Source organism: Dendrobates tinctorius, unplaced genomic scaffold (assembly GCF_039654945.1).
Source record: "Dendrobates tinctorius isolate UK_male_01 unplaced genomic scaffold, ASM3965494v1 ptg000133l, whole genome shotgun sequence".
NCBI lineage: Eukaryota > Metazoa > Chordata > Amphibia > Anura > Dendrobatidae > Dendrobates > Dendrobates tinctorius.
Genome location: NW_027361801.1, coordinates 18794426 through 18814523, shown reverse-complemented (window position 1 = coordinate 18814523; position 20098 = coordinate 18794426). Strand labels below are relative to the sequence as shown.

Genomic DNA, 20098 nt, shown 5'->3' with positions numbered 1-20098 from the left:
AGCCTTTCCTTGGACCTTGACAGCAGCAGTAGTATCGGTTCTTCTTCTGACTCTACAGCTAAGGAAGGCTGTGTGACTGACTCTCCCGCCGCTTGCTCTAACTCCTGCTCTTCATTCATATCGCTGGACGACATGTCTCCCAAGTGAGCGGCACTGGACCCAAGTGTTCACAACCACCATTATTGAAAGACTATGAAGGAAACACTCTGGTCTTCCTCTCTCCTTTAAAACCTGTGTGTTATATATATATATATATATATATATATATATATATATATATTTTTTTTTTTTTTTTACATCTCCTGTTTTGTATGTATATACTTCCTGCCTCCAGCCTGATGGTTTGTTACAGGACTCTTGCACCATGGCGTGGAGGGTTGTAATGTGTGTACAGTACAATGTCATTTTGCCTGCTTGTTCCAGGTATTGATCCAAAACCAGATTTTTTTTTTTAAGTATTTTTTTGGTTTGGCTCTTTTATTTATTGTTTGACAAAATTGTACAATTTACAGACTAGGAATGTTATTTAATTTACAGTAAAGTTGGCGGGAATTTAACAGCAACCCTTTTTCTATCTTCTCATTGGGCATTTATGCAATCCATCACTTCGCTTTTCTCTCCCTATAAGTTGCTCGGCTCATGTTTTCTTTTATTGATTGGGATTTCGTGTACTGAGCACTAATGCTTTGCCCTATTGCGACTGTTTCTTTGAGGCCGAGTGTTATCATACAAGACCTGTGCAATAAAAATACTGACCACTACTTACCAGGGGCCTCATTTATCAAAAGGATGTATAGGGAAAATTGTTCTTAATGCACAAAGCAACCGGTCACAGGACGGCTTTAGTTTTTTCATAGAAATGCAAAATGGGCTTTGACTGGCTGCTAAAGACCAGCTTTTCTTTTCGTCATTTTATAAATGAGGCCTAGTAAATATATAGATGTAGAATATCTGATACAATATGGAAAGGAAACTCTCCAGAATAAAGGGTTATGGGGAAGCATTGACCCTTCTGGAGAATGAACAGTTTATTATAGGCCCTAATTAACAGAAATTAGGCAGAGTGCAGAAATGCACCCGCACCCTTCATCTAATCATTAGGGAAGCCTATTTATTTAGCCCAACTTTAAGTGTAATAAAACAATCGGTATCTTTGACAAGTTCTTAAACTTATGGGTTTAGACCTTCATGGCTGATATCATCAGACTTAGACCAAGGTTCACACTACTGTGAGAAACCCAGGCCGACCAGTGGCCTACTAATTGTCACATCTATACCTATGCAGCTCTACGCTCCGGTCAGGAGACCCGCCGGTCAGGCCCTGTACTGTGATGCCAGCTGCTGTACCAGATACTGCACAAGGACAGGTGTGGCCCTGTTTCTGGAAGAAGGCAGCCATGTTTTTCTACTCCCGTAGACCTCTTTAAGACCTGTAAGGCTGGGTTCACACGTAGCGGAACTCTCGCGGAAATTACCGCGAGAATTCCGAAATTCCATTCCGCGGGAAAATCGTATTTTAAATTCCCGCGATTTTCCCGCAGAAAAACTAGCATTTTGTAAGCCTAATTAGCTTGCAGAATTGCTAGCGTTTTCCAAGCGATCTGTAGCATCGCTTGGAGAACTGATTGACAGGTTGGTCACACTCGTCAAACATAGTGTTTGAAGAGTGTGACCAACTTTTTACTATTGAGGCCGCCTATGCGGCCTCAATAGTAAAAGATAGAATGTAAATAATAATAAAAAAAAAAAAAAAAAATTCTTGTTCTCACCTTCCGACGTCCCGCGCAGCCTTCCCGCCTCTCTCCACGCTCCCGGTCCCAGTAATCCTTTGCGACAATTACCGCGATGACGTCCGTTCTCGCGGGTTCGCGACGTCTCGCGAGTGACCGCGAGACTTCGCGATCCCGCGAGAACGGACGTCATCGCTCGCAAAGGCTTACTGGGAACGGGATCGTGGAGAGAGGTGGGAAGGCTGCGCGGGACGTCGGAAGGTAAGAATAACAATATTTTTTATTTTAAATTCTATTTTTTACAGGGATATGGTGCCCGGAGGACAATCTCCTCTCCTCCGGACCGTGGGTACCATCCGCAAATGTTCTGCTTGCTTTTCGCATGGTGGGCACAGCCACATGCGGAAAGTAAGCAGAACAATGCATTCCTATGGTGCGGGATCACCGCAATTCCGCGAAATTAATGAGCATGCTGCGTTTTTTACCGCGAAGCAATTCCACCGTGGTAAAAACTGCAGCATTAGCACAGCATTGCGGAATCCCATAGGAATGCATGGGATGCTTATTTTTCGCAGCAAAATCGCGCTGTAAAAACCGCCGCGGAAATGCGAAAAAAACGCCACGTGTGAACCCAGCCTAAAAGTACCCTCTATTGGGTTCCTGCCCTTTCATATGGCATGTGTAATAAAATGTCCGTTATACTGAGTAAAAACTGGCATATTATTAGATGAAGCTGTTCTATAATGATTCAGTAGTAGAAGCTGCTAATCTTCCCACCCCAAGTTTTATATAGTTGTTTTTTTTGTGTAGGATTTTGCCATCTGTCGGTACCGCTGTATATAAAATGCTAGGCTGTACATTCATCCTGGATTTGTGATGACCGCCGCTGTTCAGTGTAGGTACCTGCAGTGTAATGAGGCTTACGGTACATCAACATTTTGTATATGTGACTGCAAATATATAAGTTACAACATTTGCTTTCTACAGTCACCTTACATAAAATCTACTATAAAGTGTGATATTTTTTTTTTTTGCCATCATATTTATTTTTTGTGGGTTTTTTTTTTTCTTGCAGTAAATTTTTGTATGAAATAAATCTGTAGAACTTGTGTCTTTTTAAGAGATTTATTATGAAGGCTGCTCCGTACATAGGAACTGCACAATGGTGAGGGGCGATCTGTACTTTGTTGAACCGTCACAATGACTGTCAATATCGTGGCACGTTGCAAAGTCGAATGTCTGGAGTTGTTTTTTTGTTTAACATCTGCAACATCCGTTTGTTAAGACTGGCAAAAAAAATAATATATATATTTTACAATTGGTCATGTGTATAGTCCTTTTGCAAAAGGAAAGGTTCTGTATATTCTTTAGTGTGTGTCGTTAACTAATTGAATTGAAGTTTGGTGAAACAATCATGAGAAGGGCTCTTGGACGTGGCCAAATGGCGGACTGCTGGATAGATCTCTAATATGTTGCCTTTTTTTTTTTTTTTTAATTATGGCAATTACAGGTGCCATGTCTGACCTGCCTGGTGGTCTCCGTGCCCCCCCCCCCCCCCCCGAATAACAGCAGAATAGGCGTAATGGGCAGGCGAGAACGTGAGGCTGTAATACTGATGAAATAATGCGGCCGCTGTATGGTTGTATCTGCTATGGCGGTAGGCTTCATTTAATACATATTTTGTATTTGTAAGCCAAAAGTGGAAAATGCCACCATGTGAATGAGGTCATTTATGGAGGGTTTTCCCTTATGGATTTTTACAAAATCTGAGCGAGGTAACAAAAATAAATAAAATAGTAGTATTGTGCCATTAAATGCCCTATTAATGAGGTTTTGCCCAATAATCCCAGAAAGCACTAATGGTTTGGGACCAAATTGTCACTGGCTTGCACACAAGATGCCTCATGGGGCCAGAAAGTTTTGCATGAGGTAGTCAGACAATTACTTTTCCTATTATGGTAAGTGATGGGGGAACTTTCTTTTTCTCTTTTGGGACCATTTTTAATTATTTTTTTGTAACCAAAGTGAGTGCGTAGGTCTAGGGTTTTTTTTACCCTCTCTGTAAGTTGCCAAAGGTGAACAGATCATTTAGGGACTGTAAACCCTGTACCCGGACATATTTCTGGTGGGGTTTTTTTGTGTTCCCTTTCTCAAAACAAAAATCAAATATTTTTTCCCCTTTTTGGATTTTTTTTTTTTTTTTTTTGCCCACCTTGCAAAAATAAGGATGAAATATTGGCCACAAATCTGGGTCGTGTAATCTGGACCTTCCTAACCTTTAGTAAAGCCAACCCTGGGCTAGCGTGTCTCCAGGGTTAACCTCTGCAGTGCCTTATTGCATTAATTGTGCATTTATCTGGTGAGCCAGCTCCTCACCGGGTACACAAACCATTCCGTGCCATGGCTGCGTTAACGTGCTGCTGCTTTATGAATGCAATCGTCACTTAATCACATTAGCTTTCTGCTAGTGGTGCCAAAATTTTTATTTTTGTTTTTTTAATATGAATATAACCTGTATGTATGAAGGTGGCTGTAACATAGTGCAAATGTGTCTGTATATAAGTGTTTTCAGTGAAGGCTTGTCCTGTAAACGTTTGTTGGCGAAGATTGTTTTGGTGAGTTTCAGCTGCTGTATAGTTGTTGTTCCACTAATTTTTTATTTTATATATATATATATATATATATATATATATATATATATATATATATATATATATATATATATTTTTTTTTTTTTTATGGGGGTGGGGGGAGTGTTAATTCTGCATTGTACTATGCATGATTGGTATTGGAGTATACAGTGTCAGTGTACAGATCTGTTCAAGCAATGATGCTGCTTTATCATAGCAACGTGTTATGTATTTCCGATGTTTTCATAATACAATAGTAATGCTACTGTGTGTGTGAAATAAAAATCTTTAAAGCAAACAAACTTTTCATCTCGTAAGTCTCTGGAAATTAAAGCAAATTTTACTATTTGAATTGTAAGATAACAGCTACGTGCACAGACACAGAACCTTGTCTAGTGTATGGGGAAGTGTCCTTTATGTACCCACTACATTTGCAAAGCCAACTTGTGCAACCCTTTGAACCTCATTCCCGACAGGCACACACCATGTTCTGCATATGTATACAGCACACTCGGGTTCTGAGCCCGCTAAGCTCTGATCACTGCTGTTTAATCTTTTAAATGCTCATGTCAGTTTCTTATGGCATCATTTAAGGTGTTGGATGCCAGATGTGCATTGTTTTGGGTGACTGTCGGACCTCTTTGTCCCCCCCCCCACCCATCATATTAACCTTTATTTATTTTTTTTATAGTTCATTAATCAATTGTGAAAAAATGAAGGCAGCACTCCTTTTTTAGAAAAGTAGAAAGAATGTGGTATTTTATTTCAAACCCACATGGTAGGCAACGTTTCCGCTTCCAAAGAGCCTTTCTCAATCAATTGTGCACATGATACTAAGGAGCTTTGCAATAGATCTTATCAGAGAAATCTGCTTTTTTTTCTTCTTTCATTCTATCTCCTCATCTTTCATTCAGTTAATGTGTAAAACCCGTATTCAGTGATAACATGACAGTTGGCGCCTATAAAATTCTATGGAGGAGGGAGAATGGCTGGTTTTTACGGTAACCTGTCCACCGAATAATGGCGATCACAAAAAAAACTTATTTACAATTCATTTCTCTCCTCTGATATGATCTAGCATATCAGAAAAGAGAGAAATGGGGTCCCCTGAGCCTCCCCGATACCTCTGCCATCCCCGGACCCTGCTCCGTCCTCCGGCCCTCCGCGTCACCTTCCTGGAAGAAAATGGCTGGTGCATGCGCATTGCACCTGCTGAGATCTGCCAGCCGCTACCTGGCAACAATAGTACATTTTTCCTATTGGTTAATTTTGATCACAGTGATAGACCCAAAAGAAAAAATAGTTGAGCACAAGTGCTCGCTACTCGAATTTGCATTGGGTGCTTGGGTATGCATGGAGTATCGCGGATCCCCACATTTTTTGGGTGTCTAACAGCCGTGAAACATGCGGGGTGGGGACTCGAGAATGTCTCTCGAGCACCCGCGATATTCGATGTGTGCCCGATGTATAAACTCGAGTTCTGAGCACTTGTTCTCAACACTAATGACAAAATATTCCTAATGTTATCAAATTCTGTGTTGTACCTGTAGGTTCAAAATGCTCACTATACCTCTGGATAAAATCCTTGAGGGGTGCCTCTGGATAAAATCCTTGAGGGGTGTGGTTTCCAAAATGGGGACACTTGTGGGGGGTTATCACTGTTTAGGCACATAAGTGCCTCTCCAATTGAGAGACTGTATGACTGTATGGGCTGTGCATTACAGGGTGGGCCATTTATATGGATACATCTAAAGAAGTAGAAGAAGAAATGTGCAGAGCAAGACAGGGAGGGGGGGAGCAGTTGAATAAGCCCCGCCCAGCGGACCGGACAGCGGCAGTTTACATACATCTGAACCGATATAAAAAAGGTATTTATTCATGAAAGGTGCGGGGTCAGGGGGAAGCAAAAGTACTAAGAGAATCCTTATGTGACACACAATTGAATGATATCACTATATGATATCTCAAAAAAGGGGTGACAGATTCCCTTTAAGCCTGAATACAAGCAAAAATAAACTTAACAAATATAAAATTATCAAACCCCCTTAAGTCCACATTTTCATGATTACTTTGACTGAGATCAGACACCTTATCTCCAGCTCCACCTTATCCTGCATACAGCTCATATAAAGGTACTGTCACACTTGGCGATGCACCAGCGATCCCAACCAGCCATATGAGGCGGTCAGGATCGCTGGTACATCGCTAAGTGGTCGCTAGTGAGCTGCCACACAGGCAGATCTCACCAGCGACATCGCAGGGGTCGGGGGTCGCTACTTACCTGTCACACTAGGCGATCCTGACATCCGCCCGCGTCCACGCGTCGCTCGTCGGCGCCACAGGAAGCCCAGCAGGAAGCTGACGACAACAAACGGCCCAGGACGTTCTCGCGCGATCAGCGATAACCAGCAGGGGAGCGGTCGGAGGTAAGTATCACACATAGCGATATCGCTGCTGCGTGACAAAAACCAGTGACGTTATAGCGATATTGCTTAGTGTGACGGGCCTTTAACACATTTCAGTTTACCCAGATTACCACTCAAATCCTCTAACAGATACCAATCCGAATACATAAAGGCGATCATTAAGTCTTGAATTTCTCTGGTGGTCAGTTACATTTCTATAAACACTCTCCATTTTTAAAAAAAAAAAATTTCTTTTTATCTTTATTTCTTTCTGTTTCTCCTTTTTCCAAAAATAAGGGTACCGTTGCACTTAGCGATGCACCAGCGATCCCGACAATGATATGGATCGCCGGTGCATCGCTAAGTGGTCGCTAGTGAGCTGCCACACAGGCAGATCTCACCAGCGACATAGCAGGGGTCGCTACTTACCTGTCAGACGCGGCGATCCTGACGTCCTCCCGCCCGCATCGCTCGTCGGCGCCACAGGAAGCCCAGCAGGAAGCTGACGAGAAATAATCCAGGAGCTTCTCGCGCGACCAGCGGGGGAGTCGGTCGGAGGTAAGTATCAGACATAGCGATATCGCTAGCAATATCACTATAACGTCACAAAATCAGTGACTTTACAGCGATATTGCTAGTGATATCGCAGTGTGTAACGGGCTTAAGACCGATATTAAACCTTTCTTGATCTCTTTTATCCCTGGGAGTGTTTTAGCTAGCCAGTGTTGCAGAATTAGACATTTTATCAACATTGCAATGGTGTGAAACAAGTCATGTAGCTGTCCCCCTCTTGTTTTACCCGTGGTAAAGTGAAACAGCCAACATAATGGATCTACTTCTACCCATATCCCACATATCTTCAGATACATATCCTGGACTTTTAACCAGAGTTCTTGTGTCCTGGGACATGACCACAATCCATGTTCTGTGTCTGTTTTGGGCATTGTACATTTTGGGCAACTTGTCTGCCTATTCAGGATTCTGCGGAGTCGGAGGTATATTGAAGCCACATATTGTTTTATGCATTATTCTGAACTATCTCTCCATTGTTCATTGATGATATGCTTTCTTACCAATTCCCAGCCCCGCAGAATCTTATGCTCAAGTTCTTCATCATGTATGTTTTTCCCATTTGTGAAATATTTTGCCCTTCCCTGAAGGGCCTAATATGTCCCTCAGTATCCCATATATTGAGGTGATAGCACCCAATATAGCACATTGGAGAAATATCTATCAGTGTGTCAAGAGTGGGAGAAGAGGGTTGCATTGACAATCCAACACAATGGGCAGCACTTTGAACACGTTTTATAAGTGGTCATAAACTTGTAAATAACTCATGAAAGAATAAAGTTACGTTAAAACCAAGCACACCATTGTTTTTCCTGTGAAATTCAGAATAAGTTTGATGTGTCACATGACCCTCTTCCCATTGAAAAAAATAAAGTTGGATCCAAAATGGCAGACTACAAAATGGCCGCCATGGTCACCATCCATCTTGAAAAGATTCCCCCTCCCATATACTAATGTGCCCCAAACAGGAAGTTGATATCACCAACTATTCCCATTTTATTTAGGTGTATAGAACAACGTGGGAAGGGAAGCAAAAGACCAGAAAAAGACATACACCTGACAAATGCTACTGAGAACTCTGCTATTAGAAGTGGAAAGGAAGAACAAAGACAAAAGAATCTAATTAATAAAAAAATTGGAGAAAGAGAAACCAATCACAAACTAAAATGTTTCTATACTAATGCACAAAGCATGGGCAACAAACAAGGAGAATTGGAACTACTAACACTGGAAAAGAAATATGATGTCATTGGAATCACTGAAACTTGGTGGGACGATACACATGATTGGAATACAAGACTAGAAGGATACAACTTATTTGCAAGAAACAGACTTGATAAACGAGGAGGAGGTGTCGCATTGTATGTTAGAAACGCGTATATCTGCACAGAGATTGAAGCTTCAGAGACTGGGAGTTCTGTGGAAACTGTTTGGGTAAGAATACAAGGACAGAACAATGGAAGGGACACCATTGTAGGCATTTACTACAGGCCGCCTGTGCAAGCTGAAGATATGGATGAACTCTTTATGCATCAAATGGCCAAGTTCTCCAAAAAATATGACATAGTTGTCTAGATAGTTGAAATCTCCCATGACATTTGTTGGGAATCTCTCTCAGGCAAAACTAACAGGTCAAGGAAATTCTTATCCTCTCTTGCTGACAACTTTATCTTCCAAAAGGTAGGGGAGAAAACAAGGGGAACTGCTACCTTGGATCTAATCCTTATAAACAGGGAGGAAATGGTTGAGGAGGTAAAAGTGGCTGGGACCCTAGGAGGTAGCGACCATGCTATTTTAGAATTTTGGATAACTAGAGGAGGAAGACCTGTGAAGACTCAGACGTCAAGGTTAGATTTCAGAAAGGCAGATTTTAAGGGATTCAGAAAGAGAATTGGAGGGATCCAATGGCTGGATATCCTTAAAGACAAAAATGTCCAGGAAGGATGGGAAATCTTGAAAAATGAAATTCTCAAAGCACAATTGTTAACAATTCCGAAAAGAGGGAAGAATAGGAAGCATTTAAGGAAACCAGGATGGATGAACACAGAACTTAAGCACATGCTAAAAAGGAAGAAAAAAATGTTTATAAAATGGAAAGAGGGAGGCATATCTAAAGAAGAATATAATGCTGTCTGCAGAACCTGCAGGGCACAAATCAGATTACTAAAGCTGAAAATGAATTGAGGCTTGCAAGAGATGTCAAAAGCAGTAATAAAGGATTTTGGGGATATGTCAAAAGTAAAAGAAAAGTCAAAGATGCTATAGGATTTTTACAGGATGAAAATGATGAAATGGTAAGACAGGATGTTGAGAAGACCGAACTTTTAAATTCCTATTTTGCATCTGTTTTCTCTCAGAAAGGAAACGTAACATCAACTGTTCTTCACTGTCCTATTAAGGGTATAGAAGAATCCAGGATATCTATAAACAGAAAGATAGTGAGGAAACACTTAGCTAACCTAAATGAATTCAAGTCTCCAGGTCCAGATGAATTACACCCCAGAGTACTGAAGGAGATGGCAGAAGAAATTTTTGAACCCCTCTCCATAATCTTTGAAAATTCTTGGAGAACAGGAGAAGTCCCAGAAGACTGGAGAAGAGCAAATGTTGTTCCTATCTTCAAAAAGGGGAAGAAGGTGGACCCAGGCAACTATAGGCCGGTGAGTCTGACTTCTATACCAGGACAGATCTTTGAACAAATTATTAAACAACATGTATGTCAGTACCTGGATAAGAATGAAGTGATTAAACAGAGTCAGCATGGGTTTGTAACTAATAAGTCATGTCAGACTAACTTAATTTCCTTCTATGACGGAATCACTGATTGGGTGGATCAAGGAAATGCTGTAGATATAGTATATCTTGACTTCAGCAAAGCATTTGACAAAGTATCTCATACAATCCTTATTGAAAAAATGACTAAGTATGGAATGGACAAGGCAACTGTTAGGTGGATTAGTGATCGGACCCAAAGAGTGGTCGTAAATGGCTGCACATTCAGTTGGAAGAATGTCTCAAGTGGGGTACTACAGGGCTCTGTCCTGGGCCCTGTATTGTTCAACATCTTTATCAATGATTTAGATGAAGGAATTGAGGGTAAACTGATTAAATTTGCTGATGACACAAAGCTAGGAGGGATAGCTAATACTAGAGAAGAGAGAGAGAGGATTCAAAAAGATATAAATAAACTGGAGAAGTGGGCAGCAACTAACAGAATGGTTTTTAACAGGGAAAAATGCAAAGTACTACATCTGGGCAATAAAAATGAAAAAAGCATATACAGAATGGGAGGAATAGGGCTAAGCAACAGCACATGTGAAAAAGACTTGGGTATACTAATAGATCACAGACTGAATATGAGTCAACAGTGTGATGCAGCAGCAAAAAAGGCAAATGCAATTCTAGGATGTATTAACAGAAGCATACAGTCTAGATCACGTGAAGTCATTATTTCCCTCTACTCCTCTTTGGTCAGACCTCATCTGGAATATTGTGTCCAGTTTTGGGCACCACATTTTAAAAAAGACATCAACAAACTGGAGCAAGTTCAGAAAAGAGCGACCAGAATGGTGACTGGTCTGCAAACCCTGTCTTATGAGGAAAGGTTGCAGGATTTGGGAATGTTTAGTTTGCAAAAGAGAAGACTGAGAGGAGACTTAATAGCTGTCTACAAATATCTAAAGGGCTGTCACATTGTAGAAGGATCAACTTTATTCTCATTTGCACAAGGAAAGACTAGAAGCAATGGGATGAAACTGAATGGGAGGAGACACAGATTAGATATTAGAAAAAACTTTTTGAAAGTTAGAGTGATCAATGAGTGGAACAAGCTGCCACGAGAAGTGGTGAGTTCTCCTTCAATGGAAGTCTTCAAACAGAGGCTGGACAGACATCTGACTGGGATGATTTAGCGAATCCTGCTTTGAGCAGGGGGTTGGACCAGATGGCCCAGGAGGTCCCTTCCAACTCTACGATTCTATGATTCATATATAAATGGCCCACCCTACACATATATGGCTATGGGCTGTGCGTTATTCTACGTGTATGGCTATAGGCTGTGCATTATACTACATGTATGGCTATGGGCTGTGCATTATGCTACATGTATGGCTATGGGCTGTGCATTGTACTGTATGGAGGACTATGGGGCTCATTATACTATATGGAGGACTATGAGGGGGCTCATTATACTATATGGAGGACTATGGGGGGTGCATTATACTATATGGAGGACTATGGGGGGTGCATTATACTATAAGTAGGACTATGGGGAGTGCCTCATATTTCTGCTATGGGGCCCCATGACTTCTATGTTTGTCCCTGGTAAGTATAAAGGGTTTTTTTTTTCTATACATTAAATAACAGCGGCAGAACAGGGGAAGATATCTTAGGAACCCCATAGCTAGCTTGGAAATCTTCAAAGGTAAACAATTCTGAGGTATCTGAGAAAATATGAAAGGCAAATTTGCCACCATACCTCGTCCAGACTACCACATGAGGTAAAGATTATAAATGTGATAGGTGAGGATTAAACCAAGGGGGCACCCTGGATAACACCGGGTAGCGTATGTGAGCCCCCCGATATATTCTGTGCTATTGCCCACACTTTAGCTACTGTCTTTAGAGGGGTTGGAGCTGATGAGGCCTCATTATAGAGTAGATTAGTTAACCCTTCATAATAACCCATCAGTGCTCTTTCTAGTCCAGTTGCAGCATTGTTCACGTGAATATCCACCAGTGGGTGCACACTAGCTGAGCAGCCAAGAAGTAAAAGAATAAGTAAGGAGCGCTTGTAAACTAGATAAACTTATTCTAAGGGACCCCCATTGCCAGTACACACCAAACTTTCCTAGTGCTTTGCATATAGGATGTTTGTCGTCCGCGGTTGAATTCTGCTTTTATTTGGTACATTGTTTCCCTATCGGTTTCCACGTGGAGCATGAAAAATCACATGTAAGATATGTAGATGTGTTTTTAAAGGCAGACTAACCAGTACAAAAAAAGAAACCAACCAGCTGATCAAATGACAGGATACTACTTCACTTTCCTTTGCACTAGTTTTGAAAAAATGTAGAATACTGGTATTTCTGTCTTTTAAAGGAAAACTGTGATCAGAAAATGACCTACTGCTTCAATCAAGTTTTTGTGTTAAATGTATTATTTTTATTTATTTTTTTTAGTTTTTGTTTCCAATTTTGCAATTTTTGTTACAAATATTGGAATTTTTACACCGGCCACTAAATCTTTTTTTCTGTTCTTTCAGGAAATCCACATGTACATTAAGGGCCTGTCACACTAAGCGATATCGCTAGCAATATCGCCAAGTCTGATACTTACCGCCAACCGCTCCCCCGCTGATTATTGCTGATCGTGCGAGAACCTCCAGGACTGTTTCTCGTCGTCAGCTTCCTGCGGCGCTTCCTGTGGAGAGACGAGCGACGAGCGTGGAGCCGGGCGGGAGGACGTCAGGATTGCCTCGTCTGACAGGTAAGTAGCGACCCCCGACCCCTGCGATGTCGCTGGTGAGATCTGCCTGTGTGGCAGCTCACTAGCGACCACCTAGCAATGCACCAGCGATCCTGACCGCGTCATATCGCTGGTGCATCGCTAAGTGTGACAGTACCTTTAGCATCCATAGACTTTGTGGCGCCTACACTGTCCGTGTGCCGAAGGGACTACACAGGGACCAAAGGCATGATCTATTCTCATCTGTTTTTTTCTGATCTAACTTTGTTGTTAAACTTAGTGGTTTACGGTCACCATCTGTAGGGCAACCATTCTTAATGGACCTATAGCAGTAATTATATAGGATGTGTATTTTTTGTTTATGTAAAATATAGGAATGTAAAAAAAAAGCCAAATATGGGTGAAAAATTCTCTGATTTTTTTCTGTAGGAATCACCATATTTTATACACTTGTCTGAAACGGTTTTACATATATCTTTTTATATGATTATGGACCTGTTTCTATACGATTACAAACATTATACGGTAGATAGGAAAAATTAATTAAATATTTATCAGTTCATCTTCATCACTTTACAGTTGCTGCCGTCAATCTCCCCTGTAGCCCCCAGGACTTCTTAAAAAAAAAAAATCAGAAACAAAGCCATGGGTATAACAATGGAGCCTTGCAGCCGCCAAGCGCTCAGAGCCCGGCTGCACCTGCAGCCCCTGCTGTTTCCTTCCTTCTGTCAGTGTGTATAGTAACAAGAGGGGAAAAGAATAGGGTTCATTAGCAGATCTGCCTGCAGATGTCATTGTGGAGCTGCTCACGGCGTTCAGTAACGCTGCTTCACTTTACAATTTTTCTGGTTATACTTATAAGTTTGTGCAGCAATATAGTGGGTAAGAAAACCTGATCAAGGCATTTTAGAAGTTTCATTACAATGTAGAAGAATATTCAGGATTGAGAGTCCTCAGTAGTTGATACCTTTTAATGGCTAACTGAAGAGATGGTAATACATTGCAAGCTTTCCAGACTACTCAGGTCTCTTCATCAGGCGTAGACTAATACAAAATCTGAAGAAGTCTAGTCTAGCCTGATGAAGAGACCTGAGTAGTCTCGGAAGCTTGCAATTTGTTACCATCTTTTCAGTTAGCCATTAAAAGGTATCAACCACTGACGACTCTCAATTCTAAATATTCTTCTACCTACTGGCTAACACGGTACAAAGATATACAGCTTTCCCATTACAATGTAGGAAACCTATAAGTAGATCCATGCTGCCTGAACCGCAGTCAATATAAATCAGAATCTGGCCGCGGGATTATAGATATGTTTTATTCTGGGGAAAATCTGCAGGATTTCTACAACAGATAAAGGATGCTGCAGATTAGAGAACCTGAAACTTAAGCAAAAAAAATTAAGTGGAGTATAAGTTGGCATGCATGCAAAATAGGAGCATGTTCACACTGGCCATAAAACAGACAAAAGCCAAGATGAAAAGAAAATACACTACATCCTGCTGGAAGTAAATAAATAAAAGCAATAGGGCATATAGATAACATAGTGTAGTTAGTGAACACCGCTTTTGATAAAAAAGCGTAAAAGCCATCCCACCAGCGTCAAGGTGTAGCCAAATTTGGGATGGTCCTAACCTCTACTATTAAAACCTTACCATGCGTCATAGTGACGTCAGTGTGAATAAGGGACTGGGTCCCAAATCGATACCCAGCAAATGAGAGGCTTTATACATTTTGAATAAGTTAAAAAAAAAAAAAAAAAAAGTTGTAGTCAGCTTACCCGTTTGCAAAGCAATCCGCAAGCCTGCCAACGCCCAGCACGGACTGTGGTGAGCATCCACGTGAATTAGGAGCAAGAGGAAGAAAAAAACTGGTGTGCTTGGTGTTTGCTATAACATTTTTTTAAAGAATCAACATATTTTTAAGTTGTCCAATAAAGCTTTGTAAATTGCAGCCGCCTCCGTCTCCAGCTGGATCACTTTTTTTTTTTTCTTCCTCTTGCTTTATACATTTTGTCCAGCTCAAAGAAAGGGAGGCCACATGCTTACCTGCACTAAATGCAGACACCTGAAACTAAACCGAAAAAAAAAAAAATGAACTGGAGTATAAGTTGGTATACATGCAAATTAGGAGCATGTTCACATTGGCCATTAAACAGACAAAACCTAAGACATGAGCAAAATGAAAACATACCCTGCTGTAAATGAAAAGCAATAGTGCATATGGATAGCATAGGGTACTTAATAAATGCTGTATTTTTTTTATAACAAAAAGTGTAAAAGCCATTCCAACACGTCAAGGTGTACTGTTGTGAATTCTCTTGCTCGAAGTTCTGAGCCGAAGCTCCCTCTGCTCCTTCTGGTGGTTACTGAAAGTAGTGAAGCTGGCCAGGTGGATGGAAGTTCCCCACCTGACGACGAAAATCAGAAACCTGGCATTACTGGCTGGGAGCATATAATTGATCTGGCTGCTCTTGGAGGTTGCTGGTGATTTCCTCCCTGTGCATTTTGGAGTTCTTTTGTCCCCTGCCTGATCTGCATTGTTAAACTAAGTGATTCTTTTGCTAATCCTTTGCAACTAATCTGGTTTTGCCTTTTTTTTGCTTTCTGCTTTGTTGCTAGGGTTCAGCGTGCTCCCTGCTGGGGGCAGTGCTGGGACCTGCTTCATATGTTGCAGCTTGTTCAGTCCCCTGTTAGGTTAGTATCTTTTTGCTTTGCTTCCAGTTTATACCAGAGTGCTGATCTACCGGGGGTGAGGTCGTGTGACCTCAGGTTTTTTGTATATCAGAAGTGTCGGACTTTTTTAGGGTTTTGTGCATTATTACAGACAGTATCTTTTCTTTCCTGTCCTGTCTAGACAGCTTGGGCCCCACCGTTTGCTCAGTCTGTTCTCTGCCTGTGTTTGTGTCTCATCTTGTCTCACCGACAATATATGTTTGGGGGCTGTCTATTCCTTTGGGGATCTGCTCCGGGGCAGTTTAGATTTCACCTTTCTGGCTTTAGGCTTAGTTAGTTCTCTGGCTGTGCCAAGGCGTCTAGGGCATCGTAGGTACGCCCCACGGCTACTGCTAGTTATATGGATAGGATCCGGGGTCTGCAATCCACTTACCAACCTCTCTTTGTTCTTCTGGTGGCTTAGCCTGTTCCTGCTCGGTGACCCATTCATAACAGATGTCCTTACTAAATGGAATGATGATGCCCTATCAGCTCTTTCGGAAAGGTCTGGCAGAAACCGTAAAAGATATTATGGTGGGATTTCCTGTCCCCTCTGGTCTTAACGACTCCATTAGCCATTCAAATTGATTGACGTTTACGTGAGCGTAAAAGTACGCAAGAGGCGATGCTGCCTTTTGAACAAACTTCTGAACCCATGCAATGTGATAGGGTTTTGTCTATGGCGCAACGTCAAGATTTCAGGAGGCGTAATAAGTATGCTTCTTTTGTGGGGACACCTCTCATGTTGTTACTGTCTGCCCTAAACGAGAAAAACGTTTTGCTCACGCATTTGTGGTGGGCAGTGTACAGCCTAAGTTCCTGTTGGCAGTTACCTTGATCTACTCCTTGTCTACTTTTTCTGCTAAGGCCTTTGTTGATTCAGGAGCAGCTTTGAATCTGATGGATCTTGACTTTGCCAAGCGTTGTGGTTTTGCCCATGGTGCCCCTGAGAACCCCTATTCCCTTGAGGGGGATTGATGCTACCCCTTTGGCGGAGAATAAACCCCAGTTTTCGACTGAGGTGGTAATGCAGGTCGCCCCGGACCATCAAGAGAATTGTAAATTTTTGGTGTTGCACAATTTACATGATACTATTGTACTGGTTTTCTTTGGTTGCAAACCCATAATCCTGTTTTGGAAATCTCTGTCTGTGGTGAGTTGGGGTTGACAGTGTGTTCTTAGTGACACTCCTGTTTTCTCCACCTCTCCCCAGTCTCAGGACGTTCCTGACTATTTGGCTGATTTTTCTGATGTATTTAGTGAGAGTAAGTTTGCGTCTTTGCCTCCTCATAGGAGTTATGACTACGCAATTGATTTAAGGCCGGTTGTAAATTTCCGAAGGGTCGGCTTTTCAACTTATCTGTACCTGAACATGATGCTATGCAATCTTATATCAAGGAATCATTGGAGAAGGGTTATATCAGACCATCCTCTTCGCCTTTGGGTGCTGTTTTTTTCTTTGTGGCCAAGAAAGATGGCTCATTAAGGCCATATATTGACTATCGTTCCCTTAACAAAATCACTGTTAAATATCAGTAACCGTTACCCCTGATTTCTGATTTATTTTCCAGTGATTGGGATTCTCATTTGGAACATGTCCGGACTGTGTTCCGGATTTTGAGGGAAAATACTCTGTATGTTAAGTGATCGAAATGTCTTTTTGGTGTACAGAGGATTTTGTTTTTGGGATTCATTTTGTCCCCGTCTGCTATTGAAATGGACCCGTTCAAGGTACAGGCCATTAATGATTGGGTTCAGCCCACTTCTCTGAAGGCTCTTCAGAAGTTTTTGGGTTTTGCTAATTTCTACTGTAAATTTATAAGTAATTTTTCTGGTATTGTTAAACCTCTGACAGATTTGACCTAAAAGGGCGCTGATGTGGTGAAATAGTCTCCAGAGGCAGTCTCGGCATTTCAGGAGCTTAAGCAGAGATTCACTTCTGCTCCGGTTCTACGGCAACCTGATGCTTCACTCCCATTTCAGGTGGAGATAGATGCTTCTGAGATTGATGCAGGAGCCATTTTGTCTCAAAGAGATCCGGTAACCTCTAAGATGAATCCCTGTGCCTTCTTTTCTCGAAAATTTTCTCCATCTGAACGTAACTATGACTTGGGGAATCTGGAATTATTGGCCAGGAAGTGGGCATTTGAAGAGTGGAGACATTGGTTGGAGGGAGCTAGACATCAAGTTGTGGTCCTCACCGATCACAAGAATTTGATTTATCTTGAATCAGCCAAGTGCTTGAATTCTAGACAGGCTAGGTTGGCCTTGTTTTTCACGCGTTTTAATTTTGTGGTCTCCTTTCTTCCGGGCACTAAGAATGTTAAGGCGGACGCCCTTCTAGGAGTTTCTTTGCGGATTCTCTTGACGTGATCGAGCCTACGACCATTCTAAATGAGGGTGTAGTTCTTTCCGCCATCTCCCCTGATTTGAGACGTGCCCTGGAGGAATTTCAGGAGGATAAACCTGAATGATGCCCTATAGGAAAATTGTATGTCCCTGACCAGTGGAGGAAAAGAGTAATGTCTTTAATTCATTGCTCCGTGTTGGCTGGTCATCCAGGTATCTTTGGTACCAGAGATTTGGTGAGTCAGTCTTTTTGGTGGCCTGCCTTATCTCATGATGCCAGGAATTTTGTGCAGTCCTGTAGGACTTGTTCTCGGTCTAAGCCCTGTTCTCGTGCTAGTGGTTTGTTTATGCCTCTGCCGGTGCCCAGGAGGCCATGGACCCATATCTCAATGGATTTTATCTCTGATCTCCCTGTCTCTCAGAGAATGTCTGTTATTTGAGTGATCTGTGATAGATTTTCTAAGATGGTCCATCTTGTACCACTCCCAAAGTTGCCATCTTCTTCTGAGTTGGCGCCCTTGTTTTTACAACAAGTGGTTCGTTTGCACGGGATTCCTGAGAGCATTGTGTCAGACAGAGGGGTCCAGTTTGTTTCCAGATTTTGGAGGGCTTTTTGTTCCAAACTGGGAGTTCAGTTGTCTTTCTCCTCTGCATTTTATCCTCAGACTAATGGGCAGACTGAGAGAACAAACCAGACTTTGGAGTCCTATTTGAGATGTTTCATATCTGCTGATCAAGATGATTGGGTCTCATTTTTGCCCTTGGCCGAATTCACGCTAAACAATAGGGCTAGCTCTGCCACTTTGATGTCTCCTTTCTTTTGTAACTTTGGGTTTCATCCTCAATTCTCTTCGGGGCAGGTAGAAGCTTCTGCCTCTCCCACTCTCAGGAAAAGGCTCAACGGTTATTCAACTGTCATAGGACCATTGGTCCCCGGTTTAAAGTGGGTGATATGGTTTGGTTGCCCTCAAAAAATATTCCCATGAAGGTTGCATCTCCAAAATTCGAGCCAAGGTTTATTGTACCTTATAAGATTTTGGAAATCCTTAACCCCATTTCTTTTCGTTTGGCTCTTCCAGTTATGTTTAAGATTCATAACGTCTTTCATAAATCTTTGTTGAAAAGGTTTGTGGAGCCAGTCGTTCCCATGGCAGCGCCCCCTGACCCTGTACTGGTTAAGGGTAATTTGGAGTATGAGGTAGAGAAGATATTGGATTCTCGTCTGGCTAGACAGAGACTTCAGTACTTGGTCAAGTGGAAGGGTTATGGCCAGGAGGATAATTCTTGGGTCTCTGCTTCTGACATCCATGCCAAGAGATTGATTTGTGCCTTTCGCCGGGCCCATCCTGATCGGCCTGGTGGCATGGATGAGGGTTTGGTAACCCCTCCTCAAGGGAGGGTACTGTTGTGAATTCTCTTGCTCGAAGTTCTGAGCCAAAGCTCCCTCTGCTCCCTCTGGTGGTTACTGAGAGTAGTGGAGCTGGCCAGGTGGATGGAAGTTCCCCACCTGACGATGATAATTGGAAGCCTGGGATTACTGGCTAGGTGCATATAATTGATCTGGCTGCTCTTGGAGGTTGCTGGTGATTTCCTCCCTGTGCATTTGGTGTTCTTTTGTCCCCTGCCTGATCTCCATTGTTCAGCTAAGTGATTCTTTTGCTAATCCTTTGCATCTAATCTGGTTTTGCCTTTTTTTTGCTTTCTGCTTTGTTGCTAGGGTTCAGCGTGCTCCCTGCAGGGGGCAGCGCTGGGCCCTGCTTCATATGTTGCAGCTTGTTCAGTCCCCCGTTATGTTAGTATCTTTTTGCTTTGCTTCCAGTTTATACCAGAGTGCTGATCTAGCGGGGGTGAGGTCGTGTGATCTCAGGTTTTTTGTATATCAGAAGTGTTGGACTTTTTTAGGGTTTTGTGCGTGATTGCAGACAGTATCTTTTCTGTCCTGTCCTGTCTAGACAGCTTAGGCCCCACCGTTTGCTCAGTCTGTTCTCTGCCTGTGTTTGTGTCTTATCTTGTCTCACAGACAATATATGTTTGGGGGCTGTCTATTCCTTTGGGGATCTGCTCCGGGGCAGTTTACATTTCACCTTTCTGGCTTTAGGCTTAGTTAGTTCTCTGGCTGTGCCGAGGCATCTAGGACATCGTAGGTACGCCCCACAGCTACTGCTAGTTGTGTGGATAGGATCAAGGGTCTGCAATCCGCTTAGTTACCAACCTCTCTGGTCTTCTGGTGGCTT

The 20098-nt window shown here is 42.2% G+C and overlaps 1 protein-coding gene across 4 annotated transcripts in view; it reads left to right on the top strand.

The window, feature by feature from the left end:
* LOC141048111 (P2R1A-PPP2R2A-interacting phosphatase regulator 1-like) overlaps window positions 1-4662 on the top strand; it is a 32952-nt gene extending 28290 nt beyond the window's left edge. For all 4 annotated transcript variants that reach the window (XM_073543519.1, XM_073543518.1, XM_073543516.1 and 1 more), the window contains exon 10: window positions 3-4662. In XM_073543519.1, coding sequence (XP_073399620.1) covers window positions 3-147 — 145 coding nt within the window. In that variant the 3' untranslated portion in view covers window positions 148-4662. The remainder of the gene's footprint in view (window positions 1-2) is intronic.
* Window positions 4663-20098: the final 15436 nt, after the last annotated feature.